At 48.6% G+C, this 13,547-nt stretch overlaps 1 protein-coding gene across 8 annotated transcripts in view; it reads left to right on the top strand.

The window, feature by feature from the left end:
• WNK2 (WNK lysine deficient protein kinase 2) overlaps positions 1-10,938 on the top strand; it is a 120,432-nt gene extending 109,494 nt beyond the window's left edge. For 6 of the 8 annotated variants that reach the window (XM_027664935.1, XM_027664940.1, XM_027664941.1 and 3 more), the window contains one exon: positions 1,509-3,887. In XM_027664935.1, the coding sequence (XP_027520736.1) occupies positions 1,509-1,859 (351 nt within the window). In that variant the 3' untranslated portion in view covers positions 1,860-3,887. Of the gene's footprint in view, positions 1-1,508; positions 3,888-9,786 lie in introns of those variants that run through there. The other 2 variants (XM_027664942.1, XM_027664943.1) reach the window with 1 other exon arrangement.
• Positions 10,939-13,547: the final 2,609 nt, after the last annotated feature.

The following is a 13,547-nucleotide window of genomic DNA, read 5'->3' on the forward strand; positions in this document are numbered from 1 at the left end:
CCGACTCCTGGCCCAACACAGGACACCCCCCAACAATCCCAACATGTACCTGAGAGCGTTGTCCAGAATCTGTATTTTGGTTAGGTACATCACTCACAGGTGTTTAGCTTGGTGGAAACCATGATTTTGAGGATGTTAAAACAACTTAAAGAAGTGTGCTGGTCTTAAAAATATGTCCCTGGTTCCTTTGTTTCTTGTTCTTTGGTGTCTGTTGTTAATTTTGGTGGAGTTTTACACTTTAATGATGTCAAATTCATTATACTGAGGCATCTCGTTCAGTTGGACATTCACCATCAGATTCAGGTTTCAGATGAAAGGAAGCGAAGGAGGGTATCGGATACTTCTGTATTTTTCTAAAATTGCCTTTGGAGCAGAGGTTCATGCCCCAAAGCAGAAAATCCCAGGGGGACATTGCCATTTTTATTGTTAATTGAGAAGAGAAATTAAAATCAGAAGCATGGAGTAAGCGTTCCGCACAACCTTATACGTATATTCATTTTTTCTGTTGAAATTTCACCTTCATACCAATTTTATCAATTGAATGTAAAATATCACATTGGTGGGAGATTCCCAGAATTAAATAACACCCCTTTTTCCTATGCCACAAATAGGTGCTGGCATGCTGGGAACCCCACAGGGAGTTGTAAATTCTGTGACATTAAAAACATAATGAAATGTGAATGTTTGGGATAACGGCAGTTCCCATGGTATTGTGCAGGATGGAGTGTGTCATCTGGAAAGCTCTGCCATCCCATGTTGAGGGAGAGCTCTTTCTCTGCCCCTTGCATGCAAAAGCTGAATAATTGTAGTGGGTGTTAATAGAATTCCAGAAAACCGGCTGGAATTGGTTGTGGCAGCGCCTGAGGCAGAGCAACCCCGCTGTGCCCTCACTGGTTTTGCCACCCTGGCAGGTCTCCTTCCTTTCCTCAGTTCTCTGGGGCCAGATGAAACAATTTTGTACAGAAATATGGGCTAGAATTTTTAAGCCTCTTCTGAGGCTGATCTCACGTAAGGGCGTGAGATTTGGGTTAATTCTGCACTTAGTGCAGTTCATTTACTTCTATGCACAAGATAAAAGATACTTGAGTTCCTCTGGACGTGCGAGGTTGTTTGTGACTTTTTATGGTGTTCATCCTCACTTGTTTAGTGATGCTTCCTTCCTTCTTGAAGAGCGAGGTTATAATCAGATAACTTTCCCCTCTGCCCCATATCAATCGTTCCTATTAATTTCCAAATTTTATGTCTTTAAAAAGAAAAAAAGAAAAACCAAAAAACAAACCCAACCTAATCCCCACCAAAAATATAAAAGGAAAATAATAAATGAACCCAAAATAAAGGCCCAAGGACACTGTGACACCCTTGTGCCTGTGCCCCCAGCTGGCAGCCCCTGCCATGCCGTGGGGGAGCAGTACCACCATGGACATGTGTGTCTGGGCTCGGTGTCACTGCCCGTGGCAGGGGGGAAGAGGAGCTCTGTAGCGACGCTTCTTGTATTTCTCTTTTTGTAGGTAAATTCGGTAAGGACAGGACTGGGGAGCAAGTGCCCTGTTCCGGTGGCTTGCCCCATGCCCACAGGATTAGCTCCTGGAGCTCCACCATCCCTGCCAGTGCCTGTGCCAGGGCCCGCCCTTGCTGGCGCGGTGACACCGTATGTGATGCCTCTCTGTCAGTACGGAGGAGTTTTCCCCAGCCCCGTGTACGGGGTGCCGTGGCCGGGGCCGATGGCGCAGCCCGGGCTGGTCGGGGGTCCCGGCATCGTGCGGTTCTCGCCCCTCAGCAGGAGCTGCCTGCGGATGTACCCGGTGCCGCTGCAGCGCCCGCCCGCCCGCGCGCCCGGCCCGCGGCTGCGCATGACCTAGCGGGGGGCCTGGCCGTGGGGACCCTGCCACGGGCATCCTGCCAGGGGTGATCTGGCTGTGGGGACCCTGCCACAGGTAACCCTGCAATGAGTGACCTCGCCATGGGGACCCTGTCATGGGTAACCCTGTCGGGGGGCTGACCTTGCCATGGGTGACCTTGACATGGGTGACCCTGCCATGGGTGACCCTGTCAGTGGGTGACCTTGCCACGAGTGGTCCTGCCATGGGTCCTGGTGATTGTGACGCCGTCACGTGGAGTGTTTGCTCTGTGGATGATCCGTGTGGGCCGGGGCGGGGCCCGCGAGCGCACAGCCATACCCCGCGTCAGCAATCACTGTGAGGCGGCGTCACAACAGATCGTTTGTGCTTATGGCAATATCTGCTTCTGTTCCATTGCTGAAGACACTTTATTCCTTGTGTTCTGTTTCACACTTGCGATCCTTAATGTTGATGTACTTGAATTGATGACTTGCAAATTGTACTAACCCTGCAGGACTTCAGTGCCTTGAATCTCAGCTTTCCAGTCCCAACTGGAAAGAGATGTACAATTATTTGAAAGGTGTATTTTATTTACTGCTTGCCAGTTGGAGTTCTTTTTATTTGCAAAGATATTGCAGGTTTACAGTTGACATTCCTCATCAGCTTAATTTTGCTGTAAATGCTTTCGTTTTTATTCACGGGTTGAATTTCGTTTCTGAAACTTTTAAAAAAAAAAAAAGAATTGTGAGGTGAGGTTTGTTTGACACGTTTGTTTGACGCACTGATCATAAAACTGTTTGTGTTTGTACAAGGAGTAGTGAAGTGCACATTGTAATGTAGGAGTATTTACAGAGTGATCCAAGGAAAGTGCATACAAGGACAGGGAATAGCTTCAGGCAGTGCAATCCGTTCTCCTCCCCAGCCTGTGGTAAAGTCGTTGTAGACGGCGGCTTAACTGCAGTAACAGGCAGCAAAAATGCTGCTTTCCTCTGGATCAGCAGCACATTGGATTTAATTTCCTTTCCCTATCTGGGCTTTTATAATTCAGTTAAATTACAAGTTCATGCATGTTCCATAAGTGAAGAAAACTAGTGGAACTCTTGATCGTAGGAGAGCGTATCTCCAGGGGACTGTCAGACCCGTGTAAGTACAGCACTCGCACGTGCTCTGGCTCCGGTTCGGCCACCAAGGCTCAAGGTGGTGTCTGGCCACTGACAGCGTTCGTGCTGAAACAGAACAGAATATGAAGCTGTTCTTTCTCATATCTGACACTTCAGGTTTGGAGTCTCACCACCTTTCATATGGAATTTTTTTTTTTTTTTTTTTAATTTATTTACTTACTTTTATTTTTACCAAAGTTTGCGCTCCAGGTGGCACGGACACCTCTCTCCTGTTTGAAAGTTGCTTTTTGCCCGTTTTACTGTGCGTAGAGTCTCCACCTGCACCTCAGTCTAAAGGCACAAGGTAACCACTAGACCTGGTTTGCCGATGGTAAGTCTCCTTCCCTCTGAAAGCGCTGCGGGCGCGTTACAGGCACAGGACCCGGAGCAGTGGCCGTGCCCAAAGGCGCCGTCACTCCCTGGTGATGACACTTTGTACCGTCTGCTGAAGGGCAGAGATGTCCTGTGCTGCCAAGCTGTGAATTGTATAGTTCTATTGTACTTCGAGCATTATTATACCTGTCTAAATTATTTTGTTTGTACCCTTTGAATATATTATTCCATCAATTCAGTTAGAATTGAATTTTATAGACAATTATGCAGAGTCTTCTGCCTGGGCAAAATACTTACTGTAGTAAGAGATTTCTGTTCTCTGTACCATGTATCTTTAATTTGTTTGAGTTTTTTAGATTCATGTATGTATGCTTCATGAGCAAACATGGAAAATATGTTCTCACACCGGGTTCCCTTCGGCTCGCACTGAATCCTACAGATTATGTCGCTATTGCCTGTATAGTCCATCCCTTGTATACTGACAAAGTCAGTGGCACTAAAAGCCCCAAGAAATTGTATAGATTAAAAAGAAAAATAAACATTTTGTGCTTGAAAATGGTGTGAAAAACCCGATGTTTTTCTAAACTGTAGAACTGTGTTGATTCCCAGCTATTCCGGGTAACACTGCGTTTGTTTTCCAGACTCATTCTTGTCCCTTGGTTGTGTAGCAGGAGCAGATGTGATGCCTCTGCCGGTTCTTGGGTTCTCCCCATAGCCAACACCTGCAGCAGCTGTAGAAAGGAAGCGGTGCCCCAGGAGGTGCGTGGGGCCACCTCACAGGGCACAGTGCCCCGAGTCCTTGCCTGTGGAGGTGTTCCTGGTGTTGGGGCTGCTGCAGAGCAGAGCGGGCTCAGTTCCTATGAGCAGATGGTGCCCTCAGCGCTGCTGGTGGTGCACGTGAGGGTGCTGAGTTTGGTAGATGGGAAAGAAGCCCATGGACTGTGTCCCCCCTGTGCTGCAAAGCACTAGGGAAGCCCCTCTAAAGGATCCTGGCATCGTTTAAGTGTGAGGAAGCTTGGCCCCGTTGCCAGCACCCTCTTGGCAGCCACCGTCATTGGGTTAGGCTGCAGGAGGAATGAGGGAAGGGTGTGCAGGTGACACCCCTGCTTCTGTCTCTCTGTGCACCCATCCCACGTGGCTTTGCTGTGTGTGCTCTGTGTGTTGGGGGCTCCGTGCCCCGCGCTGGTGCCCGTCCCCGCCGTGGCTGCATTGCATGCGCTGCACTCCTGAGGGGCGGCCGGGGCAGCAGGGCAGGGATGCAGCTTCCACATCCCCGGGGGAGCAGCTCCTGCCTGTTGCACCTTTATCCAGCACTGGGGCTAAGCAGCAGCTCAGAAGGTGATGGAATTGTGGTACTTGTGTTTAATTTCCTGAGGGCCCTCTTGGCTGCAGCTCTTCTGGCTGTTGCTTCAGGCCGTGGTTCTTTCGTCCTCAGTTGTGACAACTGTGTCATGGGGTGCTTTGACCCTCAGCAGCAATTAAACAAATGACATGAGATTAAATAAATGGGGCGACTCCTTGAGCAAAAGGTGAGCCAAGGAGCAAGAGGGACCTGAGGGATCTGTGCTGTACCATCAGAGAGGGATTTGTACCCACAAAAGATCCCTTGCAGATCGCAGAGCTGAACTCATTTTATTCCTGACTCTGAATATTGCTTCAATAGGCAGCAAATGGGTCAAACCTGCTGGTAGAATTCCTGGCCTTCCTAGTTCCTGACCTGCTGCCATATCCTGTAGCTGTGCCATCACCCAACATTCCCAGCCCTGTGCTGACACATGGGAAGTCAGCACAGAGGCTTTTAATACCAAGTTTCGATGAGGGAGCTCACAGATTCCCCAATTTTCAATCTTTCAGTTACAGAAACTTAATACAAATCTCGAAGGAGTGTTTTAACCCCCCTGAGTCACGCACCCAGTAGTGGAGCAAAGTTTTTGAAACTTTGGTAGGAAAGTTTCAAAGTTTTCACAATTTGGGAAGTTGGGAAAGTAGTTGAAGTTTTCCTGTGTGCCATTCATTTAGCTTTCTGATTGCATCGTGTCATGACGGAGTATCTCAATGCATAATCACATTCTGCTTTCCCACCCCATCCTTGGCTTACTTGGAGTGGGACTGGGTATCCTGAGAAGGAGCTGCTCATCTGCCACAGGGATGCAAAGCTGGGCATTAGAGATGGCAGGGAGAAACACTGGAGGGCTTTAAGGCTCTTTTGCAAATCCAGATTCAACCTCCCTGGCACAGCTTTCACCCGAAAGAATGATGTAACGTTGGCCCTCACAGTTTGTTCGTGTATTTAACTCTGGTCTCCATTTCACAACTTTAAAGAGGAAATATTTTTTTAATTCCTTTAGAAAAGAAAAAAATCCTTTAAAAAGCTGCTTTAAGGAGGAAATGTTGCCCAGAGAAGCTGTGGCTGCCCCATTCCTGGAAGTGTCCAAGGCCAGGTTGGATGGGGCTTGGAGCAACCTGGGCTAGTGGGAGGTGTTCCTGCCCATGACAGGGAATTGGAACAAGATGGTCTTTAAGGTCCCTTCCAACCTAAACCATTCTGTGACTCTGTGATTACTTAACCATCACTTCACACCTGTCTCCAAAGTACTCCATTCTTGCTCTCTGCTGTGTAACTTCTTTACTTTTCTCTGAAATACTTGACATTGGCTGAGATCAAAGGCAAGACAAGGGTGAGAAGTGGCCATTACTGTGCTCAGACAGAGATACTCGTGTTGGGGAACAGGGCCTTGGTGCTCAGGGGCAGTAATTCCTGAAATCAGCTTCTTCATCCAGTGGCAGGTTTTGCTGTTTGGTGTTTGTGGAAGGAAATCACTAATACTTTGAATCATTAGTTTAACTTGGCTTTGCCAATGGTATGTCTTCAAGCATTTTTCATGATCCCAGTGCATTGCTGTCAGGTCTGGGAACATTCAGAATATTTCCAGACAAGCCTCGTGGACACTTCATAGGTCCGTGTTGGATTTGTTCAGTTTGCACATGTTTGGGCAGGAAAAACATCTGTCCTCAAACATTCCTTGGAAGTTGGCTTTGGAGGGTTGTAACCAGAAGTCTCCCTTCTGAAATTGTGTGACCTCAGCATTGCTTTCCCTGTCATCCCCACCCCCACAATGAAGCAAAGAGTTCAAGACTTTTTGGGTGAGATTGATGTTACTCATCAGGTATTGGCTATTAATGCAAAAACCTGCCTTGTTTTCTGCCTTGCTGCCAGCAAGTTCCCCCCAGGTTTTCCATGGATGCTATTGAAGGGGTTGTATCAGAGGCAGAAGTTACACATGAAATAGTTCCTGACTGTGTCTAGTGTCCCAGTAAGGTTTCCTTGCCTTCTCCTGCTCCTTGTGTGCCCTCCTCTGTCCCTGATTTCTGGTGATGTCTGTGGGGAAGTGTGGGCACGGTCTCTGCAGAGTGTACAGGCAGGAAACTCATACGTTCTTGTCGTGGATAGATGAGTGTCTGATACAGGATTGAATATATAACACAGCAAAACCATAATCTTGTGTTATTTCTGGCTACAGTTATTTATTATGGATTGAGTCCATCTCAGGGATCTGTAGGGTCGGGCTGTCCTAGTCGGCGCTTGTGCAGATTGAGTGGAGTGAGTCTGATGTGCTGATCCCTGTTATTATTTTACCCCTGACAATCATTTTCCTGTCTGTGTACCCAGAAAGGAGCCGTTGATCAGATGGGAGCTGTGTGGTGACTCACACGTGCAGTTGGTGCCCTTGGCAGGGGCAGTGTCTGGCTGTGGAGCCGCCCCTGCAGAGGCAGCAGGACAGGGAGGCTCCAGCCCTGACCGTGCTGCTGCTTTTATTAATGCAGCCAAGCTCCAGAAGGGCAGCATAACGAGATGGATTTTAGGAGCTGTCAGATTACAAATTCTGCTTTATGAAGGAATTTGTTGCTCAGAGGGGTTTGGATGTGCTGCAGTGCTGACGTTGACTGTGTCAGCACAGAGATCACTTACACTTGATTCATTTGGAAGTCAGGCTTGGAGCAGGAGGTGGCTGCTGTTGTGAGTGATGTGGTGCTCTTTGCTCCCTTCCCAGGGATAGTTGTGGTGTGCTGTCAAGGCTGGTGCTGCATGCTCTTGGATCTATATCTGCTTATAGAGCGTCTCCCTTGAAATAAGTTTCTCATGAAGAGTTTAGGGGCTGCATGGTTTGAGCCTTCAGTCTGACCTGCAAAGCCTCGAGAAGCTTTAGGGCTCACTTGGTCACTGTGGAGGAGCTGTTCATACACAACAACCTACTATTCGATAAAGTATCTGTTACAACAGTGAAATTCTTGTGACAAGGTCTTGGTTTTTCCAAGTCTGGTTGAGTAAGGGGCGCTTGGATGAATTTCTTTGGATGTAGTGCAACGGAATGGATGCACGGTGAATACTGGTCATGTTGTTGTAGTTGTGAGGCAGAAGGAAAAGTTGGAATTATTTTTTCTTCTCAGAAAGGAGCAGATCCCCCACACTTTGTCTTTCATTATTGAGGTGTCACTGAGTGCTAGCTATGGCAGTGTGGCTCTCGAGGAACTTCGGGTGACAGGACGAGCATGGTGAGAGCCTCTCCAGCCACTCTTCCGGGGTCTTCTTTGTACCTGTTGCAGTTTTTGTGGGGTATTCAGGACTCTGACACCTTGTAAACAATTAGATTTAAGAAGAAATAACCAGCTGCCAATCATTCTCAAATGGGGCTTCTTCAGGTCTGACGTAAAATTGCCCCCAAAAGTATTTAGTCTTCTGTTGTTTTTTTCAATTACTTTGCAAGTAGAGTAAAAACTTCCTCAGCACTCAGGGTTTGTTTATCAGGCTAGACAGACTGCATCTAGGGTCTTCGTCACCACATTAGGCAGCAGCTACAGGATGTGCCATCACTGCCTTTTTCCCACCACCGAGCAAACGTGGGGTACAATCACATTCCCCGGTCTCTCCGGCGCTGTTGCCTCCTCAGCCTGTGAAAGCTCACAGTTGACTTTGTAGTAAGAAGTGAGGAGTTTGTCTGTGGGCTGAGCACCCATGAGGGTTTGTTTGAGGAGCCAGGTGACTGGGGACCTGGCTCTGCTCAGGGTGTTGTGGCTGACCCATGGCTACCATACCTTTTTTCCTAGTTACCTGGAGATAGTTCATCTTACTCTGTTTTCCTGGATGAAACTCTCTGCCAGATGTTGGTTATCCATAGCAAGCAGGTGTTGGGGTGGGTCCAGGTGGATCTTCAGAACCAGCACTGGTCAGAAGCTCAGGAAGGAATTACGATCAAGACATGATTTTCCTTCCCTTAAAAGCCATTCTTCCAATGAACAGGCGGAGCAAGGAATACGGGAAAGTTGGGGCTGCGTTTAACAAAAGCGGAGCCCAAACCACAGAGACCCAGCAGGAGCTGTGCCAGACCCAGATGGCATCTGCACCACGTGCTGTCCCCACCCATCTCCCGCCTTCCCTGCTGCTCCAAGGACTCCCTGCTGCTCCAAGGACACCCTGCATGTGTTCTGAGGGCATCCCAAAGCCATCTGCTCCGTCAGGCCTGTCCGTGGCTGTGATCCCACAGTGTGCATGTGTGTCTGTGGAGCAAGGGGCTGGGGTGCATGTCCCTGGGAGCATGTCCCCAGCACAGCGTGGTGGTGGGCATGTGCTGCAGGGTGTGGGACACGTGGTGGCACCTCGTGCTGCTGCTTCTTTAGCCACATGTTGTGCCCTCGGCGCCCTCGCTGCCTTTTATCCCAGTCCTGTCCTTGCAAGTCCTTGGCATTGCTGTGCCCTTCCACGTCTGTCCCACCATCTTGCCCTGTGGTCTGCCTCCTGTGGAAGGCTGATGGATCCCATCCCTGCCTGGGTGGGACATGGCATCCCTGCAGCCCAGGTGGAAGAAGGTCTCTTCCAACCCAAGCCATTCTATGATCTGTGATCCGAGGCTTGGCTCCGTTTCCATTGGACAAGGGAACCAAGCCTGCGGATGTGGGGAGCTGGTGCCACGGCGTACCCTGGCAATCCCACCATCCCTTTGGCACCTCCACACAGCATCACATCCCTCTCCCCTCTTCCCTCAGCGACAGGGTCCCACAAACTGAGCCCAGTGCTGGGCGTCTCTGCTGGCTCTTTCCATCTCTACCTCCTGGGAGCCTGGCTCTGCTCAGGGTGTTGTGGCTGACCTGCTGCTGCCATGTGTTTTTTCCTGGTTACCTGGAGATACTTAATTTTTTTTTCCTGATTCCCACAGGAATCAGAGCTCTGGTCTGAGGGACCCTGTGAGGTGCTGAGGTTCTACCACCAAAATAAATGTGTTTACACATCTGAGCTCTCAGCATGACAGATCTTGGTCTCTGTTTCCTTGCGGTACCTGTAGCGTGCTCTGGCAGCAGCAGCTCCACACACTTGGGGCCCATGAGCTTGCGTGGCCCTTTTTGGGTTTGGTTTGGGTTTTCCTAGATGTGAAATCCATATATGGATTTTTTTCTTTTAGATTCTGAAAATGAGACCGTCGGCGACTGACACGTGGCCCCCGCAGCTACAGTGCCAAGCGCGAGGCCCCGCCGCGGCTAAGGAGGAGGAAGAGGAAGATGGGAAGTGATTTATCATGTGTGAGGAATTCTGTGCTGTTCTGGTCCATTCGACACAATTTTGTAACTTCTTTCTAATCATTTTTTTATTTATAGTTGGAAATACAAAAAATGTTATGCAAAAAAAAAAAAAAAAATAAAGGAGAATTATTTTGGGGGAAAAGGATTTTGTTCCAAATTGTTCCCTTCTGTTGTGAGCCAGGTTTCCATGAGCAGCAGATGGAGAAGAGGGAGGAGGAGGAAGAGGAGGAGGCACTCCTTCAAATGCTTTTTGTTTCACACAACTAATTGTCATTTAAGCAATTTTCCAAGCAATAAGCCAGGCACACATACAAGGAAGACAATTCCAGTTCCATTTAAATGTCTCACCATTCTTTTGTAGAGATGAGACTCTATTTTAAATCCACTTAAATCAAGTAAAAAGCCCTCTGGATCCTGCACAGGAGAGTCAGTCTGTGCTTGTCACTTCCCTTTTTACCTCTTTCTTTTCTCATAGACCAGCCACTTTTTCTTGTTGGACTTAAATACAGTTTCGAGTCACTGCTGATTTTAACTGTAAGACCACAGATCAGTGGGTAATTGGAGCCATTTTTAAGACTCTAAAGTGCCTTCAATGAGCTAAAATGAGCAGTAGGGGCTTCTTTCTCTGGGTTCACTGGTGGTGGGTTTCACTGGCTTTGGGTCAAGGGGATGGACAGAGTAGTTTGAAGCAATAATCTCACAGGTGATCATTTATCAAAGGACTACTCACCTCTTTTTAAGAAAGCTGGGTTAGCACGGTCCTAAGGAGTGGGAAAGTGCTGCTCCTGCGGTCACATCTGGGCCCCAAACTCTGTGCACCCACAGGTCTCCCTTGCTGCCTCGGCAGCCCCAGCCCAGGCTGTTCTCACCCTCTCACTCTTGGTTTTGATCCCAGAGCCATAGGAACTTCCACCTGCCCATCAGCCCCTCGGTACCCCCCTTCCTCACAGCTGGAGCCTGGTGTTCTGTTTTGTTGTTATCTGCCATGTCTGTCTCTTCCAAATCTTGGTTCTAAGTAATAAATCTTATTTTGATGCCGTTGTTCCCTATTTCCTTTCCACCTCGGCCCCTTCTGCCCGCCAGTGGGAGGGAGGAGAGCACAGGTGGAGGTGCGTGTATTGCTGAAGCTCCAGGATCATTCAAACACTTGGTTAATTCAGAGCTTTGAAGCCCCAGGGCCAAAATATATGTATTTATGTTAATTTTTTGCTTCTCTGGAATACCTCCTGCCCTGTCCTTGTCTGAGGAAATGGAATGGATCACCTGCACAGGAGCAGGGACTGGGTAAGTGGTAAAGGCTAAATTGTTACAGGCCTTGGGCTTCTCTGCTCAAAGGGAAGTCCAGCCAAGTGCTGTACCTTTCTTTTTGGTTTTTTGGTTGTTTTCCTCTTACACACCTCCTTGCCATCCGGTCCCACATCCAACATGCTGGGTACAGGGACAGGGTTGTCACTTCTCTGGGGATGAGCCACTATTCCAGTGATCACGGAAACAAAGCACTTTCCCCTCACCTGAGACTTTTATTCCCAAGTTCAAAAGATGGTTTTTCTCCAGGGAAATCCCTTGCAGGGTCTCCTGAGGTCTAGGTGGGCCTCCTTCATCAGTTGTTCCAACCCTCTTTGCTGCTCCTGCAGATCCTCGGGGTCCCCCACAGCTGCAGGGAGCCAAGGGGCCTCTGGCTCCAGATAAGCATTTTATAAATATTCTATTAATATTCAGGTTAAACATAAGATTTAGTATCAGGATTAAATCTCAGGAGTGGAAGCTGGGGCCACTCCCCACCTGGTTTTGGATAATTTCTCCTGTGAAGACCTACTCTGTCTTGGGGGCTACACATGTGTTTGCTGCTTGCTCAACAGTTTGGAGCTGCCAAGGGTCCCTGAGCTCCTCTGGGATGAACCACTGAATGGGATCCTCTAATTCATCCTGTGGTTCTGTGAGGGGGAATGGTTTTAAACTAGATTTAGATTGGTTATGAGGAAGAAATCCTTTCCTGTGAGGGTGGGGAGGCCCTGGCACAGGTTGCCCAGAGAAGCTGTGGCTGCCCCAGCCCTGGAAGTGTCCAAGGCCAGGTTGGACAGGACTTGGAGCAACCTGGGCTAGTGGAAGGTGTCCCTGCCCATGGCAGGATGGGAACAAGATGAGCTTTGAGGTTCCTTCCAACCCAAACCATTTGAGTCTTTGAGGATTCTCTGCAGAGGAAGAGCCAAGCTTTGGGGCTTTTCCCTGCTCCCTGCTGTCCCAAGTTCCTCTCTTCCTTGCAGTGTTGTAACGAATATTCTCTTCTCAGCCTGGTGCCATGCTTGGGTTTAATCAGAAACCTGAGCAGGAGATTGTGGCCGTGACAAGGTTTAACACAGCACTGAGGAGTGAAAAGGAGGAGTGTGAAGAGCTGAGCTCTAACCGTGCTCCGAAATGCGATGCTTGGTCCCTGCTCCCATCAAAGTTCTCTCCCCAGAGGCTGGACATGATTGTTGGGGTCCACACCTGCCTGTGCCACCTCATGAAAAGATAGAACTCTTCAAAAAGACCCAAAATGTTGCAGTTTGGGTGCTGGCTGCTACAAATTTCAGTGTATTTGGTTTGGCAACAAGCATGCCTGTGGGCATGGAATGGGACTCCTTGGTGTTGGTTGGTTATTCTGAAATTACTTGGAATGTAAAACAAATGCTGAAGGGAAAAAACAAACAGCTCATTATAATCATAGAAGAGTCACAGAATGGATTGGGTTGAAGGGGACCTTTCAAAGGTCATCTAGTCCCACCCAACCCCTGCAGCAAACTGGCAGCATGGTTACAAGGCTTAGAGTCAAATTAGAGACTGGCTCCTGGAGGTGGTTCTTCCAAGTTTCCACCCCCAAGATGTAGATGTAGATGTAGATGTGAAGGAACTGAACTCTTGGGATAATTGTCAATAAAGATTTTCTGGGTGGTTGTTCTGGGGCACCTTTATACCTCCAAAGTGTTCTTGGGGATGTCCTCAGGGTCAGGCCTCAGCTTCAGGATTTTCTGTGGTCTATTGATCTGTGTCATCCTGAAAAAACAATTTGGGTTGTCATCAATCCCTTCAACTTCTACTGGAGCCAGAGGAAGAGCTCGTTAGTAATGGCTGGTAAAGCCATAGTGAGCCTGCTGTATAGGATCAGTTGTAACTGCCAGGACACTTTCCTGGCTCTTAGCTGAGACAAAATGATGGATTTGGGGGCTGCTGAAGCCTCCAATAGCCCAGCTTTGGGGGCTGAATGACTGGAAAACTGAGGCTTCCCCAAGACTGCCCAAGCTTGGGTAACAACCTCTGTGCTCTGCCAGAGGAATCCAAACCAATGATGAGGTTGATCTGTCAGATCCTTCCCAGATCCTCTCTTACAATGCACAACAAGTACTCAGTGTTCCCTGGATGCTGTCTTTTGGGAATAGAACACTTGGGCTTGGACACACTGAGCGCAGCCCCAGTGCCAACACTGACTGGGTTCAGAGCAAGGTGAGATTTTAGTCTGTGTGCCATCAAATCCTGATCCACTCAGTGGATTCTCAGTCACTCTGTAACGTGTTATTCCAGAGGCAGGTGAGGCTGGATGCAGAGGCACATGGCTTTACCTGGATCCAGGGTGTGGTTGGTGGTGTACCTGGTACACAAGGGGCTG

The sequence above is a fragment of the Corapipo altera genome, unplaced genomic scaffold (genome assembly GCF_003945725.1).
Source record: "Corapipo altera isolate COAL_440 unplaced genomic scaffold, ASM394572v1 124, whole genome shotgun sequence".
Taxonomy (NCBI): Eukaryota; Metazoa; Chordata; class Aves; order Passeriformes; family Pipridae; genus Corapipo; species Corapipo altera.